The sequence below is a fragment of the Emiliania huxleyi genome (genome assembly GCF_000372725.1).
Source record: "Emiliania huxleyi CCMP1516 unplaced genomic scaffold EMIHUscaffold_484, whole genome shotgun sequence".
In the NCBI taxonomy this organism is placed as follows: Eukaryota; Haptophyta; order Isochrysidales; family Noelaerhabdaceae; genus Emiliania; species Emiliania huxleyi.
Window position 1 is genome coordinate 1 of NW_005198360.1, and position 18,939 is coordinate 18,939.

The following is an 18,939-nucleotide window of genomic DNA, read 5'->3' on the forward strand; positions in this document are numbered from 1 at the left end:
AAAGTGAATTAGCTTGAGGAAAGTGACCCCCCCCCCCCCCCCCTCACGAGCATCATCCAGTGAGGGAGGGCGAGACGATCGAGGGGTCCCGTACCATGCGGAATCGACCCTATCCCAGTGGGGCAACAGTGCAACAGAAGAGTGACTCTACGTGTGTATCGCGCGCCTTGCGGGGGGGGCGCGGAAAAGAGGAACCTCTTAGCGCCCTCGCCATGGTGCTGCAAGCAGCGCCGGGCGACGACGACTTACCGCCTCCCGGTCCCCCTCGGCACACCTCCGCTGCTCAATGTTTGACGACTACAACAGATCCTCAGATGCAGGCGCCGTGAACACGCGACCCAACCGCACCGACTTCGTCCCGATGCTTCTGTCCTGCACTCTGACTGCGTTCGCCGCCGCCTCGCCACGCGCCCCACCGCTCCTGCGAGGTCTTCTTCGCGGCACGCCACTCGCCTCTCCATCAGAGCGCAACGGCGAGGACGCAGACTACCCTTGGCTGTTCCGCGGTCGGCTCTGGTTCCGTCCAGCGGTTGTGCGGTCCCCGCCGGCGGGCGCGCTGCCCGACGGCGTGCGCGCCCTCTCTCTCTTTGGCTGGAGCATCGGCGGCGTCGTCGCGCTGGAGTACGACGAGTCTCCCGTCGGGCCGTACCTCGAGTACGTGAGCATGGGCGCGCTCGTCTCCAAGCGGGGCACAGTGGGGCAGTGGGGCTCGCGGCTGTACGTGTCGAACGCCGAGGCGGAGCGGGCGTGCGTTCGCGTCTGGGGCGTCCCCGCCACCGCGGCTGCCATTGAGTTTGAGGAGGGCGGCGGCGCGCTGTGCGTCGAGCGGCCTCCCGAGTCTGCCGCTGCTCCGCAGATTGAGGTGAGCGGCTGGTCGAGCGCGCGCAGCGCGGCGGAGGGTGCGCCGGCTCGCGGCGGCCTGCCCGTCCTGTGGACGCCGACGCTGAAGGCGCTGTGGGCGCCGCTCGTCCCGCTGCCTGCGCGCGCTGGAGCCGAAGAGCTCCCGCTACACCGGCTGCGCCTCTCCGCTGCGAGCCTGAAGCTGCAGCTGTGCGGGCAGGCGCCGAGCGAGGCGCTCGGGCTGCCGCTCCCGCTCGGCCTCTCGGTGGACAACGTGCTCATCGAGATCTCGGAGCCGCTGGCGGAGGGGCTGTGAATTCGCACGTGGTCGCGACATGAGTGCGCGGGGAGGGTGTGACGCCTGTCCCGACGTGCGGACTGAGTTGTTGCATTCCATCGTTGCGTGACATAAATGTTTTAATGTTCAGATGCGTCGTAAGTATTCACAGTTCGTTGGCTGGCGCGCCGCGCCCTATTTTTGATCATATTAATTCTTATCGACGTCATAAAACGACGTACGGCTTTACACGGTCCAGCGTCCACACCACCCGCACCTCCCACCGGTCCAGACGGCCGTCCACGCGAAAAAAAAAGCTCCGCGGCAATCTAGCTTCTTCGTTCTTCCCAGTTCCCTCGGAAGCGCTACGTACACCGCGACACCGCGGGCGCAACATCAGTACATCACGTGGCCGGCTGTGTCTCGCCTGCTCAGCTGCTCCTCTCTCCGCCCCGCGAAGCGTGCGGGCTCCCTGTGCCCTCACGAGAAGTCGAGGGCCCGGATGCCGACCGGCGTCTCGGCGGCGGCGTCCGCGTAGACGAGCTCCATCGTCCGCCCGCTGGCGTCGAGCGAGCGCCGCCCCGCCTCGAGTATCGCCGTCGCGCCCGCCGTCGTCGCAACAGTCGGCAACACGCCGTCGTAGTCCTCCGGCACCGCGCGGCCGGCGTTGCACGCGGCGGCGGCGTCGACGAAGGCCTCGAAGGAGAGGTAGCCGTAGCAGCGCTGGCCGGTAAACTCGCGCGTGAGGGCGTCGCGAGCCGGCTTCCAAAAGAGCGGGTTCACCTGCCAGCGGGAGAGAGGGCGCTTGGGCCGGGAGCGAGGCGCCTCCTCGGCCGGCTCCGGCAGGGCGGGGCCAGGGGGCGGGGCCAGGGGGCGGGGGCTACACCGAGGCGAAGCCCTTGCCGTCCTGCGCGACCGTGTAGCCGCGGTGCGCCTGGTCGACCGACATCTCTCCGCCGTGCCCCATGTAGAACCTGCAGGGCAGGGCTCGAGAGAGGGCTGGTCGAGACACCCCGCCCGCCGGGGCACGCCTCCGCAGTGGCCGCGAGGGGAGCCAGCGCTGCTGTCTAGGAAGTGTCTAGGAAGTGTCTAGGAAGTGTCTAGGAAGTGTCTAGGAAGTGTCTAGGAAGTGTCTAGGAGGAGAGCCAGCGCTGCTGCGAGTGCACGTCCGCCCGGGCGGCGATCCACGACGAGGTGTACACCGCGTGCCCCGCGCTTCCTGTGAAGGAGCGCGCCGCCGCACCCTCCTGCCGCCCCTCCCGCCCCTGGTTCTCCTCCTGCAGCGCCGGAGGCTCGAGCTTGTTGCGCCACCGGACGGCGAGGGTGATGGTGTCCTCACACGGGCGGCCGACCCGCTCGCTCGCGACCCCGTCCGAGGCGAGCGCCGTCACCGCCTCCGGCCTCGCCCTCCCTCGCAGGCACCACTCGTGGAAGTCGACGTGGTGCGAGTTGAGGTAGTACGAGATGTCGCTCGACTTGCCCGCCCACGCCTGAGGGTGTCGAGCTGGTGCTTGCCCGATCAAGCACTGATCAAACACTAATCACTAAGTCTGAGCAACCTCGCCTTGAAGGTGTCGAGCTGGTGCTTGGGCTGCGACATGTGCGCCGTGAAGTAGGAGAAGGCGCCGAGCGACGGCACGCGGTCCCGCGCGTCCCTGTAGATCGGGTCGTACCGCTTGTGCACCTCGACGGCGCAAAGCCGCCCGGCGTCCGCCGCCGCGGCCGCGAGGCTACGGTGCTCCTCGAGCGTCTTGACGGGCGGCTTGGTGAGGAGGACGTGCATGCCGCGCGCCAGGCAGGCCCGCGCGATCGGGCCGTGCGTGTCGTCCGGCGTGAAGATGACCGCCACGTCGCCGGGACCAAAAGCATCGGCCGCAGCCACGTACGCCTCTCGGTCGACGACGCCGTCGGGCGGCCACGTCTCGATGCAGGAGGGGTCGATGCCGCTGTAAACGTCGCCCAGCGCCGCCTTCATGTGCGCGCGGATCGCGGGCAGCTTCCGGCCATCTGTGCCGCACATCCCGAGCCTGCCAACCTTGCCGCGCCGCCGCAAGTCGAGCATCACGAGCGCGACGACGCCAGTCGACTTGTCCGAGTCGGAGGCGCCCGAGCCGGTGAAGCCCGTGGTGTACTCGCCGGTGCCGAGCATGAGGACGGCGGGAGGCATATGTGTGTAAATATGTGTGTATTTCTGCTGTGGCGCCACAGCTGCTGTGGCCCAACCAAAGCGATGGGAGAAATCGCGCAGTTCGCATACGGGCCCGAATCGCAGTGGTAATCTCGTCGTCAGCTGTCCCGAAGGGACCCCAGAACATCATCGGTGGAGGTACAAGTGTCCGACACGATAGTGGACCTCAGCAACGACATGACAAATAATGATCGGAGTGGGAGAGAGAGAGAGATTGTCGGAGTGGGTGGGTGTCAGAAGAGTCGTCCTTCCTTGAGCGAGGAGAGCTCGATAAACTCGAGGGGCCAAAATATGCCGCGAGGAGGGCAGAGTTGCGCCGAAAGGCGGGAGAAGCCGCGAGAGCAAGGGATCGGCAAGGCGGCGGCGGCGTCGCAGGACCTGAGGGAGGGTGTCGAGGATGTAGAGTGGAGAGCGCTGTAGAGCTGTAGAGCTCTACATTCGCCGCGTGACGAACTGCGTGCGTTGTAGAGCGATGTAGAGGCGCTCTACAACGTGAAATCTCTACAACATCAACAAACTCTATAGTGGGTTTCTCTGGTTTCTGCTGTGCCCGCCACAGCAGGGGTACCTGGGTAGTAGAAGGGCGCCTGAGTCTAAATTTAGTGCATGTGAATGAACTTTAGTGATAGTTTAGTGCGCTATTTAGTGTGTGTTCGAGTGCGTATATAGCGCGACTTAGCGCAAATTTAGTACATATTTAGCACATATTTAGCACATATTAGCACATATTTAGTGTGTTTTATCTCCACTTTAGCGCCACATTTAGTTCACTTTAGGTGCGGGCAGCTGCAGTACATTAGAGAGTGTTTGTTTGTACATTAGTGTGGGTCCCGCATCTTTAGTGCGGGCACGCATTCTTTAGCCGACGGCTTCCCGGCCACACCACAGCCCACAGGCCACAGCTAGCCATGGCCGCGTGCTTTGCTCGATTGCTCCTTGGCTGCCAAGAATGCACCACAGGAGATGCCTGGCCCCTGCCCTCATGACCCAAAGGCAGGCTCCCAGTGAGGCTAGATATGCAGCCCTCCAGAGCAAGATCTCCCCCGACTGAGCACAGGCACAGCACCGATTCCCGAGAGGAGGACCAGCACAGTTGAATGCGCCACCGCAAAGCAGCACCTCCGACCGCACAACCCATGCTGTGCCCGTGACCATCTTCAGACTTCACGCCCCGCTGCCGGCAAACGTTTTGCCGCTCGGCGGGCCCGGAGGCTGATATTCAGCTGAAAAACCTTCGTTCGTTCGGTTGGGGATGTGACGGACGGGAAAGTTTTTGCGAGTGGGCAGGGGACTGCAGGGGGAGAGGGGAAGGGAGGCCCAGCGAGGGGCTGCGGCTGGAGTGCGCGGCGGCTAAATAAAGACGCACAACCTCGCTAAATCTGGATGTAAAGTCGCAGTGAACTCGCGCTAAATTTGCGCGGAATTCGCGGTAAATTTGCGCTAAATTCGCGGTAAATTCGCGCTAATTCGCGCTAAAGTGCACTAAAGATGCAGTAGATAAACACTTAACACCGCACTAAATTTAGACCCAGGCGCCCTCCAGAGTATAGAATAGTATACCAGGGTTCCAACTTTTTTTTCCGGGGTATGGTATGGTACCCTCGCGGCCCAAAGGGTGGGGGGGTATGGTCCTGACCGCCCATCCCCGGTCTCCGGGAGGCTGGGTCTGTCAGCAGGCGGGGGGGGTATGGTCTCGAGGTGGGTTGGTCGTTACCATATGTATGTATGTATGTAGTAAGGTGAAGAACAGTCAGGCTCGGACTGGACACCAACGCGGTATGGGTGGACGCAAGACAGATGATGACGACACGCACGAGCGACACACAGACACAAACAAGCTCACAAGACACACAGCCAGCGGGCTGCCACACATCCTGAGTGGGCGTACACATCACTCAGGCCACGTCCCCCCTGTCGCCCCCCCCAGCACTCCAAGGTGCCAAGAGACAAACAACAGCACAACAACACAGACAGGCGACAGGGGCGAACGTGTGAGACTAGAGCAGGCTTGCTCCGCCTCTAGCAATCTCGTCGCCGGCCGCAAGGCACGGACGAGACCGTGTGTGGGGTCTTGTGAGGTGTCTATGGACGCCCTCCTCACAGGCTATTGGCCAGCCGCTAGCCCTAACTCGCACTCATGGGTGACGACAGTTCATTGGATGAGTGGTTGCGAGCAGAGGCGCGTGTGCTGAATCTAGATCGCACGCCGTGGCATATGACTTGGGTAGGCGTGCGACCGCAGCGCGCCCGCCGAAGGCTCGACCGGGCGCGCGTGTCAGCCAGAACTTTGCCAGTAGAGCGATCCTGGTCTTTCCGAAGACGAGCCCCGCGCCACAGGTGCCAGCCGTGCCTCCGCGGGAGCCGCCTCTCGAGCCGCGTCCCGCCGGCACTGTCCCTGAGTGCGTCCCGCCTTGGTTGGCGACACGCACTCGACGAGGGCAGTCCAGCCGACGGGAACGTGTCGCGCGCCGGCGACGAATGCGGCGGGGTGGGTGTGGGTACCGAGCGCCGCTTCGACGAAGCGAGGTTGGCAGGCGCCCCTCACGAGTCCGTTCAGACATGCCACACGCCCCTCGCAAGCGAGGTTGGCAGGCGCCCCTGGCGAGACCCGCAAGAGATGCCACACCACCCTCGTACCTATACTCCACCAATGAGAAGGTGAAGAGATCTTATCGGCCAGGCGGGCAGGGCAGGCGGGCGGGCGGGCGGGCGGGGTCGCGGGAGACTATTCCTAGCGGGGTATCCCCTCCCGACCCACCTTCCGAACGGCCTACACCCTATCCAGGCTCCGAACATAGTTGGTTTACGGGTCAGTCGGGGGACCCACTAGGGGGCGGCCCCTCACACGACTGCCCAGTGGGCCCAGGGATGGCGGTGGCGAGTCACTCCGGAGCAGAATAGAGGTGCGCACGAGGCAGGTGGCATAGCACTGCCCACCCCCTTCCACCCCCCCTCGCCCTTCGCAGCCTCTCCCCCCTTCCCCTTCCCACTGCGCTCTGTTGGTTCCTCTGTCCATCTACAGCGTGGGTGGTGGTACCATACCATACCCCGCAGAAAGTTCAAACCCAGCGCGACGAAGAAAAGAAAGAAAGAAAGAAAACAGACAACCCAAGGGAGGGATGGGAGGACGGCACGCCGCCACCACACAGGGATTTTAAGGAGAGGTGTGTGGTGCGCTATCCGTCGCCCACCCTAGGGAGTCTGCCTCTTCCTATCTCTCTTCGCAGTCTCTCGCTGATTCTCGCTGCAACCTTCATGCCACCACGCGGTCGTCCCACCCTCGTCGTTCTCTCCCTTGTCACTTCCTCCTCTGTCGCGTTGTTCTCTTCTGCCCCGTCCTGCGACGCCGCCGAAGAAGCAACAAATCCGAAGAAGAAGAAATCGCCCTGCGCGGAAATCGCACAGCCGCCACCCAAAGCCGCCCCGATGCTCTCAGTGGCCGTCTTCCCGATTCTGTCGCTGACTCTCTCAGCGATTGTGTCTCCGAGCGGCGCCGTCGGCCTCCTCGCCGGCCCGCTTGGAAGGCGCGCCGGCTCTCCGATGCTGACGGCTGCCGACGCCAACGACGGCGTTGGTGCAGACTCGGGCGGGCTGTACGACTCGCTTCGCCGCCGCCGGCTGCAGCTCGCGGCTCGCAAGGAGCGGCTGCAGCAGGAGCGAACGCTCCTCGAGGGCGTGGGAGGCGAGCGTCCAGAAAAGGCGCTCGAGCAGCTGTGGAGCCACTGGTACGGCGAGGAGGGCGCCGCGCCGCGAGCCGCGCTCGAGAAGGCGGAGAGGCGCCTCATGCAGAATCCTGACACGGCGGGCGAGGCGGAAGCGCTGCAGGATATCGCAGCCTCTTTCCCCGACTGGGCGGAGCCATTGAACCGCCTGGCGACGCTGCGCTACATGCAGGGCGAGTACGCGAGCTCCGTCGAGCTCTGCCGCAGGGTGCTGCGGATGAAGCCGTGGCACGTTGGCGCGCTGGGCGGGATCGCCATGTGCCACGCGCGGTTGGGCAACGAGGAGCAGGCGCGCAAGTGCGCAGAGGCGGCGCTGCCGCCCGAGCGGTCCGGGAGAGAGGCGTGGGTGGAGGGCATGCTGGTGGAGATGGACGCGCGGCTGGCGGACATCCCGGAGGAGTGAGGGTCCGCGCGGCGCGCGGCGCGTTGTGTGCGTGTGGTGGTCTCAGTGTAGCTTTTGGGGGGCAAACATTCTATGTACTATGTATGAGCAACGTAAGAAGCTACTAGAGATTGATCTTAGAAAAGGTTGCGACGCTGACGGCCTTTTCGCTTGTGCGAGCCTATATAGTTTGGCTTTTCGGAAGCAAAACCTTTTCCTTAACCTGCTCAACGTGCTCAACGTGCTCAACGTGCTCGCCTTCAAGGCTGTGCACGGCGTCTGTTCACACCCACACGACCCGCTGTTATAGTGACGGCAGACTACGTGCGACGCAGGCGAGCGAGTACGCGGGTAAGCGGGCAAGGGGCGATGGCCTCCTGCGCAGTCGACAAGATCGCGTACCGCGTGGAGCACCAGTCGGACCTGCGCGGCATCACCAAGATAGAGGTAGAGGTGACGCCGTGGCGCCCGTTTGCAGAGATCGAAGTGAGTTTTGCGGATGACAACCCGCACACGGCCGAGGCGGCGCCCATACGAGTCACTGGCACCCAAGGCGCGTGGCTCATCCCAGATGACGGAGTGAGTCAGGCTGGTCAGCGCTTTGTGGGTGAAACCGAGCCAGCCAGCGCCGGCGCCACCTCCGCCAAGCTCGTGTTCCAGCTCGAGGACCTCCACATCGAAGGCACTGGCGCCTTCCACTTTTGGGGCGAGGGCAGTTTGCACACGGTGGCGGGGATCAGCTGCACGGTTCCCGTCGACCCGCCTCCGTCGCCAATGTCGCCGCCGCCGCCGCCGCCACCGCCACCGCCGCCGCCTCGACCGCCGCCACCGCATCCACCTCTGCCGCCTCCGCCACGACCGCCGTCTGCGCCTCCCGCCGCGCCGCGCTCTTCGCTTTCGAGCGACGTCGCCGCCTCCCTCGCCGCCGTTGGCCTCCTCGGACTCTGCCTCTTCACCCTGGCCAACTGCGGCGGGCGGCAAAGCCAGCGGCAAGAGGGCGGCGCGGCGCCGGGACTGCGAGTCGACGTGTCGGACGGGATGGACTACTCCAAGGAGGAGTTTGTCGCCTTCTACGGCGGGACGGCCGAGTGGGACCACAGCCGCCCGCGCGGCGGAGGCGCCGAGGCGGGCGGGCTCGCGACGCTGCTCGCGGCGGCGACTCGCCAGCTCTCCGACTTTAGCTCGAGGCTCGCTGGCGGCCATCGCCAGCCGACGGTGCCTTCTCCCCGACCCATTCTAATAAATGTGCCCGCGAGCTGACACGTCTAGGCCCCTTCTTCCGCACCACAGGTGGAAATTGCGAGACTGGTTGGCAGCGACGAGGACGACGCCGACGAGGCGCTCGAGTCGCGCGACGCGGAGCACGAGGCGTGGCGGCGGGCGAGGCGGCGAGCCAGACTAGCGGACCCTCGAGCCAGCCCGGAGCCGGCGCCCCTCCGCTCGTACCCCTTCTCGTGCGGCTGCCTCGCGGGGCAAGCCGTGAGGAGGGGCCCCGGCGCGAGAGAGGGCGAGAGCGAGGTGAGTCTCGGCATCTCCGTCGTCTCTGGCGGACAGAGCGACGCCGGGCCCGGGAGCACGGCGTCAACCCCACCGAGCAGAAGCTCGCAGGAGCAGCGGAGCTCGCGCCTCGGCGAGCAGGAGCACGCCGACAAGAAGCGCGGCGACAAGCGCGGCGACAAGGAGCGCCTCGTCAAGGCGCTGGCGGCCGAGTCCATGCTGCGCGCCATGGCGGCGCCTCCCAGGGCCAAGGCATCGCGGCCGCAGCGGTGCGACGACCCTCGCAGCGACGGCAGGCCCGGCGCCACCCTGGACAGCCCCTCCTCGGACAGCTCTTCCTCGGACAGCCCCTCGGACCGTCCGCTCGACGAGTCGTACATGGCCACGCGACTCGCGCAGTCAATGGCAGAGTCGGACGTGTCTGCGCCGAGCGCTCGCCCCTCTCGCAGCCTCGACCTGGACAGCGCCGTGGGCGAGGCGACGCCGGCCGCCCCGCCCGAGCCGCTCCTCGACCCGGGCGGCGGCTCGCGGCGGCGCGGCATCTCGTCGCCGAGCAGCACGATGCTGAGCGGTGGCTCGAGCAGCTGCCGCCGCGCGGGCGGCGCCGTGGGCAGCGGCGCGAGCAGCGACAGCCGCCGCGCGGGAGACAGAAGGAGCACACCTCATTCTGTAGCCGGCCGCGGCCGCCCTCTCTACCTCGATGATGTCGCTTGGAGGGCGCCGGCTTTAGACTCGGAGGAAGATGAGCCGGCGCCCCGGGGGTCGAAGGTCGTGCTCCTCCCCGAGGACCGCTCAGACGTGGCTGCCCCCCGAGGAGGGCGATGGTGATTTATGTAGCTGCCTTTTGCGCATGAGGCATGCGTGTGTCTGTGACTGTGTGTGTGTGGTCGGGTGCAAGTTGCGAGCGCAACCAGTAGACGTATATGTCCATCTCGGGACTGCTCCGCGTTCCGCACGTATACGTTATTTTGTGGCTTATTTCGTTATATTATGTCTGAAGGGCCTGAACGCATTGATGTACCTCTCAATATCCGGAATATGGTTTGTGACATTTGACAATTCACTTTTCACGCACCACACCGGTCACCGCTGCACACGGGCCACACGGCGGTCCCGGTCGGCGTCGTTATATTATGTAAACGAGGGAACCAGAAAATTGAATATTCTTATCTTCTGCCTTGCCTCCGACGCTAGAGACAGTCACACCCCAGTATCAGACCAGGGGGAGTGCCCCCCTCCCCCACCTGCCCTGCTTACACAGGATAGCATGCCCGAGAACGGCGGCATTTGGCGGGGGGAACCAGGGAAGGAGGTTCGGGTTAGTCTTTTCTTTTTGTCCTCTCGGGGGAATGTTCTCTCGGCGCCCATGGCCTTCTGAGGTTTCGTACTAATGACGTCCTTCTCGGCACTTCGGGCGTCGGTGTGTGCGTATCTGTGGTGTCTAATTCCCCCGGTATGCATAGGTTTCGAACAGCGACCTCCCTCTCACTCGCAGCGATCTCTTGCTGGATACCTTTCCGCAAGCGGAAGGTCGCCAGTTCGAAACCTGCTTGACCCTTATATTTTTTCTCACCTGAGCGGGCTCAATTTTGCTCTAGGTGCCTCCTACGATTCGATCCCCGCGTTCTCAGGCAGTCGCCTGGTGCGTTGTTCGTTTTTCGTCACGGGAGAGAAACGAGGGAACCAGAAGATCGGACAGGGGAGGGACGCGGCCAGAAAGAGGGCGGGCGCCGGGTTTTAGATATTACCCGCTGACATTTGGCTGACTTTTTTCACACAGTGATCGCTTGTGGCTTGTGCCTTGATCATGAGCAAAAGTTTGAGAATGTGAATGAGAAGTGTGCAACTCCCCATACTTTCTTGCACTACGCGCGCTATCCCCAGGCTGAGCCGACTCGAGCTAGTCTCTCTAGAGCCGTACACGACCTATCAACGGAGTACGGTCTCGGCTTTACACGGGACACGGCTCACGCAGGTCGCACTAATCGGCAATCATTACGTAAAAAATATGGATCTACGGAGCTCTTCGTCACCTTCGACATCGTGAGCGTGGTTCACCATCGTCGGGCCTCTCTTCAAAGTTGAGCAGTTCGGCTGCCGGGCTCTGCGGCCCATTCCGGATCAGGAAGTCTGCAAAGGGTGGCGCCAGACCCTCCCCTCTGGCAAGGGTCCGCGTCGCGCCGGTCAACCTGCCGCTTCCCCTCCCGTCGAGCTCTGAGACGATCACCGAGTTGCCCTCGAGCATGTAGATGAGCTGAGAGGTGTGCCCGTTGCCCGCCTCGCCTGGGCCCAAGGACAGCAGATCCATGCACCACATTTCCGTCTCCGCTTGCGCTTGGTGTTGCTGACTCGAGCCGCGACTCGACAAGTCGATGTCCCGCTTTTTAAAATGCGCGTAGGGGTGAAGAGGCAGCGCCTTCGGCAACGCCTCGACGATCACGAGCTTGATCGGGGTTATTCCCACATTTTTGAGCTGGTGCAGTCCTGGCGGAAAAATAAAGGTGGTGTTTGTAGGCAACGTGAGCGTTTCGCCTCCAGGGTACGAGGTGCCGTTGATGTTGAGCATGCCGCCCCGCACCACATACGTCAGCTGCGAAGGATGCTCGTGGAATTGATCTTTGGTCCCAGGCGGCATCTCCATCTCGACGAGGCGAGCTGTGCCGGCGACTGACTTTGCAGCAATCTTGTAGACATCGGGGCTCGCGCTGACGCTGTCAGCGAACATGAGATACGTGAAGCTCTCGAGCAACGTGAGGTTTGCCTTCTTGGGCTCTGGCGGAGGTTCAGCATCGCAAATATGCAAGGCGGTGCAGGTGGCGCTATCGAGGCCAGCGTAGAGGAGGAGGGCGCCGGTCAACATGCTCACCACGGCGATGCTGTAGACAACAAGCGAAGTGCAATGAGCTTGCTGACGCGGCAACGCGGTCGTGGGGAGGCCGCCATCAACTAACGGCGTCGACGACGTTCTAACATCAGCCATTTCGAGCTGGATGGGTGGCGACGAGGCGAGCGGTGCGCAGTCGTTCAAGGCGGCGGAGCAGTCAGCCGGCTCAATCAGGGACGGCCGAGTATGGCTTGCCTTTTCGCTTTTGCTCGTGGTCGTGCGTGCCTGTTTCACGAGGTCTTCAACTTCACTGAGCACTGAGCACTGGGATAAGGTCGATTCCGCATGGTACGGGACCCCTCGACCGTCTCAACCTCACCGCGTTGTGCCAGCACGATGCTCCAAGGACTCCTTGCCATAAGGGGTGTGTATGCTGCTTTTCTTTCAAAAGGCCGTACCGTAAAAATCATGGCCAAATTTGTAATATCATAGGACCGGGGTTTTGTAGATGTACCCGACAAATGTACTCAAAGACTACATAGGACAGCGGTCGTCAGGGCTCCTCTCTAGCCCGGGCCGCTCTCTCCGCGCTCTCCAGGGATCCCACACACCAACGCGCGTCTCCCCAGGCGGCTGTGACGAGAGCGGCTAGGAGTAGCAGTCCCACGTGGAGAGGTCGACGCCCTCCCTCTCGCACCAATGTTGCAGCCAGTACCACGCCTCGGCGCTGGGGATGGTGCGCGGCCTCGGCCCCTCGGCCTGCCGGATCTCGTTGCGCCCTCCCCCCATGTGCCACACCTCGATGAGGCACAGGTGCTCGACGGGGCCGCCCTCCTCCTGCCGCGTCAGGCTCCAGAAGGAGGAGACGCGCTCCCGCGCCCGCTGCAGGTACTTGCTCTGCGAGCGGCGGCTGTCCTCGAGGCAGTTGCACAGCTGCTCGCCCTCGTAAAAGAGGCGGCGCAGCGAGAGGATCTCGGCCACGCGTACCGTCGCCGGCTCCGCGCCCGGCTGGCCGGCGCCCCCGAGCTCGCACGGGCCCTCGTACGGCACGCGAACCTTTGTGCGGGCCGGGATGGTCGCGCCGAGCTCGAACCACGGCTTGAGCCCTCGCGGGTTTGGCTGGAAGGCCTCGTCCTGCACCTCGCCAAAGGAGATGGTGGAGGCGACGTATGCCTCGAGGGCGGCGCGCACCGTCTTCGGGGTGCGGCCGACGCAGGTGTAGTCGGGCTGCGTCGCGCGCATCTCGAGCAGAAAGTCGATTGTCGAGGCCATCTGTGCGCCGGGAGAGGGCGGTGCGTGCAGGGGAGGAGGCGGAGGAAGAGAGGGCGGAGGCGGGGCCACGGAAAGGCACCTGCGCGGCCGGAAGCGCCTCCTCGTAGCGGCAAGCCCAGTCCAGCGCCACCGACCCAAACTCCTCGCTCGGCTCGCCCGATCGCAGGATCGAACGGCCCAGCCGCGTCTCGCACGCCGCCTCCCCCACCCAAGCCGCGCCGCCGAGGCTAGCCACCTGAGCGCGCCGCAGCGCGAAGAGCGGGCCGTCGCCAGCCGCCCCACCCGGCTGTACAAACTGCTTGGCGGCGGCCTTCGTCATACCCGGCGCGACGTGCTCCCGCAGGCTTTCCAGCACCGACGCCTCCCCGCGGCCCGCTGCGGCGTGCACCGCGACGAAGGCCTTTGCGACTCGGTGCGCAGCCTCGGAGAGAGGCCGGTCGGCGAAGGCGAGGGCGCCGTGGAGCGCTTGCGGAACAGGCCACTCCTCGAGGAGGTGGGCCGCCAGCCCTCGCAGCGCCTCTTCTTCCCTCCTCCCCTCCTCCTCCTCCTCCTCCTCCTCCTCCTCCTCCGCCTCCGCCTCTCCTCCGCTAGTCTCTCCGAGCCACGCATCCAGCGGCCGCACCCACCTCTCGCTCGGCACCCACGCGGCGAGGCGCGCGAGAGGCAGCATCGCCGAGGGCCGGCAGAGAGAGGGAGCGCGATCGACGCACGCATCGATCAGCTCAGCGAGAGCGGGCTCGCGCCTCTCCACTTCCTCCACGAGCGCCTGCGTGGAGAACTCCTGGGACGGCGGCGGCGAAGGGGAGGAGAGCCAGCCCTGAGGAACTGTGAACGGCTGCAGGTCCAGGTTTGGGCTCAACGCGATGGCGCAACTAACAGCCAGGAAGTGCTCTGCCAGCGCTCTCAGCCGCTCCTGCTGCTGCTGCTGCTGCTGCCGCTGCGCCTCGCTGTCGCTGGACTCTCCCATGACCGCCGCTGGATGCCGGTGTGTCTGCGGCGGCACGCGAAAGTTCTGCATGAAGGCCGGCAGGCAGAGGATGGTCGCCAAGAGCGTCATGCACAACAAGCGAGTGGATGTTGCCCCCCAAAAGAACTTTAATCACAATGCAACGACGCACTGTACCTCCACCGCGCACCGCGCTGCGAGCCTGTCGTGTCCCTTGTCAGGAGCAGGAGAGCCCCACCTGTCCCCCTGATCGTTCTTCCAAAATCCTGCTCGTGCAGGTGGGGACCCTGTCCTCGTCCCATCCCTCGTTTGGCGTGTCTGTTTTCTTTCTTTCTTTCTTTGTACCTCTGAGGACACGCACAGGCCGCACCTCTAGTGAGGCCCGCATAGTATGTGGGAGACTCGTGCCGCCGCCCCTGCCACCCCTGTGTCAGTGTGCCTGTGGTAGGAGAGACTGCCAGCGACAAGCTGGAGGCAGGTCGCTAGACTGAGATGAGACCGCCAGTGGATGTGGGAGTCCACCGCGCACCGCGCTGCGAGTCTGTCGTGTCCCTTGTCAGGAGCAGGAGAGCCCCACCTGTCCCCCTGATCGTTCTTCCAAAATCCTGCTCGTGCAGGTGGGGACCCTGTCCTCGTCCCATCCCTCGTTTGGCGTGTCTGTTTTCTTTCTTTCTTTACTGTACCTCTGTGTTCGTGCGTTGCCCATCTCTACGGGAGATGACTGCTCTATTTATTTTATTTATGGGATGTGCATGGTGCCGTCCTCCCATCCCTCCCTTGGCTTGTCTGTTTTCTTTCTTTCTTTCGGGATGTGCATCTCACCCCATCCCTCCCTTGGGTTGTTTGTTTTCTTTCTTTCAGGAGAGAGAGAGAAGAACATAGGATTTAGGTATGTTGTTGGCAAAACAGGACACAGAGCTCACACTTCACAGTGGGAGGAAGCGGCGAGTCGCAATTCCTGGGGTCCTTGTGGCGGGCCACCCTGTCCAGAGCCCGGGAGGTCCATCCCGGGATGGGATCTTTCGATCAAGTCTGTGAGCCCTGGCCTCCCAGTTGGTTGTGGGTCAAGTTGTGCAAGGTTGGAAAACCAAGCAACGGAGATGGACGAGCGGGAGAGTACGGTTGTTCCAGGGGGTCACGTCTCACGACTCGCACCGACCCTTCACGAACCGAAAGGCCGTGCCCGACGTGCAAGGGGCACGGTAATCCGGCACGTGTTTGGCGCCCCATTCCGTTTGGCGGCTAGGTCGGCTCAGGGCCCCGTCCACTTCCCTCCCACTTGGCGCGTGAAGATGAAGAGATGCCAACCAGGCCGGCCAGGGCAAGGGCGGAGGGCGAGGGCGGAGGGCGGAGGGCTGGGCGGAGGGCGAGGGTGGAGATTTTTTCGTTGGCCGAAGCCTCGTTGGCCGAAGCCTCGTTGGCCGAAGCCTCGGTGGGATAAAGCGCCTGTTTACGGCATGGAGGGTGAGCCACGCTGAACGAAATGAACGTAGAGCCAAACGGGAGGAAGCCGGGGAAGAAGACTCCGAGGAGGACGAAACACCTGTGGTGATCCCGTCGTCAGTTGTAACGATGCACCCGAAGGGGACCCCAGCGCCAACATCATCGGTGGAGGTACAAGTGTTCGAAGAGAGAGTGGACCTGAGCAACGATATGACTTGGCGGCAAATGATCGCAGTGGGCGTCAGAAGAGTCGTCCTTGCACGAGGAGAGCTTGATAAACTCGAGGGGCCAAAATATGCCGCGAGGAGGGCGGAGTTGCGCCGAAAGGCGGGAGAAGCCGCGAGCGCAAGGGAGCGGCAGGCGGCGGCGGCGTCGCAGGACGAGGCAGACGAGAGCGACGCGACAGAGGAGGAAGCGACAGGAGGGAGAACGACGTCGACGAGAGTGGGACGACCGCGAGGTGGCATGAAGGTTACAGCGAGAATCGGCGAGGGACTGCGAAGGGAGATAGAAAGAGGCAGACGACCAAGGGATAGGGTGGGCGACGGCTAGCACCACACTCCTATCCTTAAAATCCCTGTGTGGTGGCGGCGTGCCGTCCTCCCATCCCTCCTTTGGTTGTCTGTTTTCTTTCTTTCTTTCTGCACAGACAGGTGACTGACAGGAAGCCAATTCACGACTTGGGCCCTCGGGGAGGCCTGCGGGCGGCCTCTCTCGAGATCTCGAGATACACAAAGCGGCCAACTTGTGTGTGGCCGGGCGGTAGGATTGAGGAGAATTATTCCTCCCTTTTCGTCGCGGCGTACGCGGCGCCGTGGTGGTGATGGCGCGACAGAGTTTGTCACGATGGAAGTCACGCACAATGCCCGCGAGGCGTGGCTGGCCCGCGCACAGATGGACAAAGACGTGTGGACCCACCCAGCGCTGTGCTGGAACGGATCGCAGTTTGCGGTGAATGCCGATGTGCCGGAGGGGTCGGACCTCGTGAGGCTCTCCCCCGCCTACCTCAAGCGCGAGTGCCCCATCGCCGCGGATCCGCTCCAGCTCATCTCCAAGCTCGCCGCTTCGCAGCGGATACGAGAGCTTCCGCTCGACTTCGAGCCTCCCCGCGAGGGCGACGCTGTGCTCAAGCAGCTGGATGGCTCGATCTTTGCGCCAAGACTCAACGTGAATGCGCGCATGATTGCGACGTCCGACACGCCTCGCGCAGTGATGCACTACATCTGCCGCTCCCAGAGGCTCGACGGCGGCAAGTGCTACGCAATTCTGACGGGGATTGATTACTTTGACCACCGGAGTGGCGGAGCGGTCGTCGGCGGCACCACGAAGCAGGGCATCTTCTTGCGCACGTTCCGGGCGCTGAAGGCTGGCGAGCCGGTTTATCACGACTATTTCGCGGCGGCGCACGTCAACTGTGTGCAGACGGCGGTCCAGTACGCACAGTCCAGTACGACTAGAGCCGCGTATCTGGCAGCACACGCACACCGTACGACGAAATGCGCCACAGGTACGGGTTTGTTGATCTGGAGGACGAGAACATCGCAATCCCCAACAGCGTGACCATTTGCTTGCCGAACCCGCTGAGAGGAGCGTGTCTGCCGTGCACGCTGTGGCGCACCCTGCAGGACCGTGCGCTAAGGGCCCGTGTGACGTTCAGCGGAGAGCAGATGTCCGTCAAGGGCAGCCCCACTGACCTGAAGCGGAACGGCATCTCTCCAACGTTCGCACAGTTGATCAAGTGAGAGCCTACTAACACACACTCTCTCCCGTCACTGCTAGTAACCGCGCCCGCGCCCCACAGGTTGCTCTTCCCTACTCCACTCGAGCAGCTGATGTTCCTCTTGCACACGCACAAGGGCCTCCGCGACCTATGGGACAAGCAGCGCAAGATCTGTCAGCCCACGCTGCTGGAGGCCGGATCCGACAACCCTCGATTGCGGTCAGCCATCGCCCGCTGCTTCGTCGTGGCAGAGGACTGTATCGCAAGCCTGGCAAGGCTCGTTCAGCACACCATCACCTCCAACAACCTGCCACACCATCCAGTGCGCGCGCTCTCGCGGGCCAAGCCCACGCCGGTGACGCTATTCGCAGAGCTCGCGGCGTCGGCGTCGTTTGTGCACAAAGAGTGGGGTCAAACGCCTGTCCTCTATCGCACCCAGCAGGGGATCGCGGACATCTTTACCATGGACGATCTCGCGGTGGCCACCGACAACAACCTTCTCCCATTCGCGCAGTTTTTTGGCAGACGCGAGGGAGGAGATCAGCTTGCGTCTAGTGGCGTATGGAGGGCGGCCGGGGCGGATAGAGGCACTGGGTTCTATGGCTTCGCAAACGTCTCCCTGGTTCAGACGAAATACCTGCGCTTCGACGAGGTGGAGGAGGCGCTACTCAAGGGCTCCATTGTCTACAACTGCGCCGGGGCGACCCACCCGAAGTTGGGCAGCCTTTGCTTGACGGCGATGGACTCATTCGATCTCCCCGTCCAGGCCAACCTCTACGTGACTGGCAAGGGCATTGCGACGTCCGCGACGCCGCACTCTGACAAGCAGAACGTCCTCGTGCTGCAGTCGCGTGGAGCCAAGCACTGGCGCGTCTTCGCCCCGCCCCCACCGTTTGCGAAGCCCGCCGCTGACCCGCTCGCACGCGGCAAACTCGACGACACGCTCCGCACTGACGAACTCGGCGAACCTCTCATCGACGTGGTCCTCAAGCCAGGGGATTGCCTCTACGTACCGGCTGGCTTCCCGCACACGACGGACACCGTCCACGTGACGGGTGCAGGCGCTGCCGCCGCCGAGGCCTCGGTGCACATCACGCTCGGCGTCGCCACAAACCTCTGGGGCCTCAGCTATGCGGACGCGCGGTCCGGCGCCCTCTCCCGAACCGGACAGCCCGATACGCTCACCCCGACAGCACTGCAGCCCGCTTTATACTGGTTGCTGATGCGCGCTCCGTCGAGCCTCGGCTTCTTCCGGCAGCACCAGCGTGAGCACGAGCATGCGTGCGCCGGTCTGGTGCGCGCCTCGCGCCTCGCCGAGACAGCTCGCTGGGAGAACATGTCTGACGCCGAGGTGTCGTCGCGGCTCGATGCGCCCCAGATCATAGCGCAACTTGAGCGCCACAGGGAGCGCATCGTCTCCATTCATCGCAAGATGCACCTCGGCGCCGTGCGCCACCAGCGAGTAGCGCCCAGCGACCCTGGCTTGTCGATCGCCCGCGTCGAGACGTACAAGAAAGAGCTCGAGGCTGCACACCAAGAGCACCTGCAGTGGTTCAAATCACAGCCAGAGGCGGCGACGGCCGGTCAGGAAGCGGAGGCGGCGGAGGCAGGCGACCAGCAGGCCGAGCCTCCTCCGTACAGGCGCAGCGGCTCGTCCTCCCCCTCGCGCCGGAGCTCGGGCAAGTCGGTCAGGTGGTGGGACGAGAGGGACTGAAACGGGCAGGGGGTACTGTAAATGATTTTAAGGACACTCCATACAGATGTCTCCCACCCCGCGCGCTGAAAAAGGCCTCGGAGTCTCCCCAGGTCTTCCCACACACACACATAC

At 63.7% G+C, this 18,939-nt stretch overlaps 6 protein-coding genes across 6 annotated transcripts; 4 read left to right on the plus strand and 2 right to left on the minus strand.

Moving 5' to 3' along the window:
• Positions 1-212: 212 nt before the first annotated feature.
• Positions 213-1,156, plus strand: EMIHUDRAFT_245947 (hypothetical protein; the record flags this gene model as incomplete). The annotated part of the gene is made up of 2 exons (XM_005767562.1): positions 213-258; positions 465-1,156. The coding sequence occupies 2 exons, from the start codon at positions 213-215 to the stop codon at positions 1,154-1,156; spliced, it is 738 nt and encodes a 245-aa protein (XP_005767619.1).
• A 283-nt stretch (positions 1,157-1,439) lies between these two features.
• Positions 1,440-3,865, minus strand: EMIHUDRAFT_445625 (hypothetical protein). Its single transcript, XM_005767563.1, has 5 exons — positions 3,845-3,865; positions 2,682-3,284; positions 2,264-2,607; positions 2,004-2,091; positions 1,440-1,900 (listed from the first exon to the last, which is right to left on the minus strand). The coding sequence occupies exons 2-5, from the start codon at positions 3,282-3,284 to the stop codon at positions 1,598-1,600; spliced, it is 1,338 nt and encodes a 445-aa protein (XP_005767620.1). The 5' UTR covers positions 3,845-3,865; the 3' UTR covers positions 1,440-1,597.
• A 3,133-nt stretch (positions 3,866-6,998) lies between these two features.
• Positions 6,999-7,343, plus strand: EMIHUDRAFT_58387 (hypothetical protein; the record flags this gene model as incomplete). Its single annotated transcript, XM_005767564.1, has 1 exon — positions 6,999-7,343. A coding segment is annotated over one exon (345 nt), but the record flags the coding sequence as incomplete, so codon positions are not given.
• A 392-nt stretch (positions 7,344-7,735) lies between these two features.
• Positions 7,736-9,636, plus strand: EMIHUDRAFT_459352 (hypothetical protein; the record flags this gene model as incomplete). The annotated part of the gene is made up of 5 exons (XM_005767565.1): positions 7,736-8,156; positions 8,406-8,497; positions 8,597-8,624; positions 8,700-9,374; positions 9,580-9,636. Exons 1-5 carry the CDS (start codon positions 7,779-7,781, stop codon positions 9,634-9,636), a joined length of 1,230 nt encoding a protein of 409 aa, XP_005767622.1. The 5' UTR covers positions 7,736-7,778.
• Positions 9,637-12,378: 2,742 nt separating this feature from the next.
• On the minus strand, positions 12,379-14,059 carry EMIHUDRAFT_119423 (hypothetical protein; the record flags this gene model as incomplete). The annotated part of the gene is made up of 2 exons (XM_005767566.1): positions 12,379-13,002; positions 13,082-14,059. The coding sequence occupies 2 exons, from the start codon at positions 14,057-14,059 to the stop codon at positions 12,379-12,381; spliced, it is 1,602 nt and encodes a 533-aa protein (XP_005767623.1).
• Positions 14,060-16,237: 2,178 nt separating this feature from the next.
• On the plus strand, positions 16,238-18,825 carry EMIHUDRAFT_245953 (hypothetical protein; the record flags this gene model as incomplete). Its single annotated transcript, XM_005767567.1, has 3 exons — positions 16,238-16,824; positions 16,899-17,129; positions 17,193-18,825. The coding sequence occupies 3 exons, from the start codon at positions 16,238-16,240 to the stop codon at positions 18,823-18,825; spliced, it is 2,451 nt and encodes an 816-aa protein (XP_005767624.1).
• Between the last annotated feature and the right edge of the window lie 114 nt (positions 18,826-18,939).

Bases quoted from the DNA above. Each gene is read 5' to 3' on its own strand.
- EMIHUDRAFT_445625 (XM_005767563.1), bottom strand. From the start codon at position 3,284: ATGCCTCCCGCCGTCCTCATGCTCGGCACCGGCGAGTACACCACGGGC. The intron at 2,092-2,263 runs GCTCTCCTCCTA...CCTGCCCTGCAG, and splicing joins GTGCACTCGCAGCAGCGCTG to GTTCTACATGGGGCACGGCG. The intron at 1,901-2,003 runs GTGTAGCCCCCG...TCCCGCTGGCAG, and splicing joins ACGGCAAGGGCTTCGCCTCG to GTGAACCCGCTCTTTTGGAA.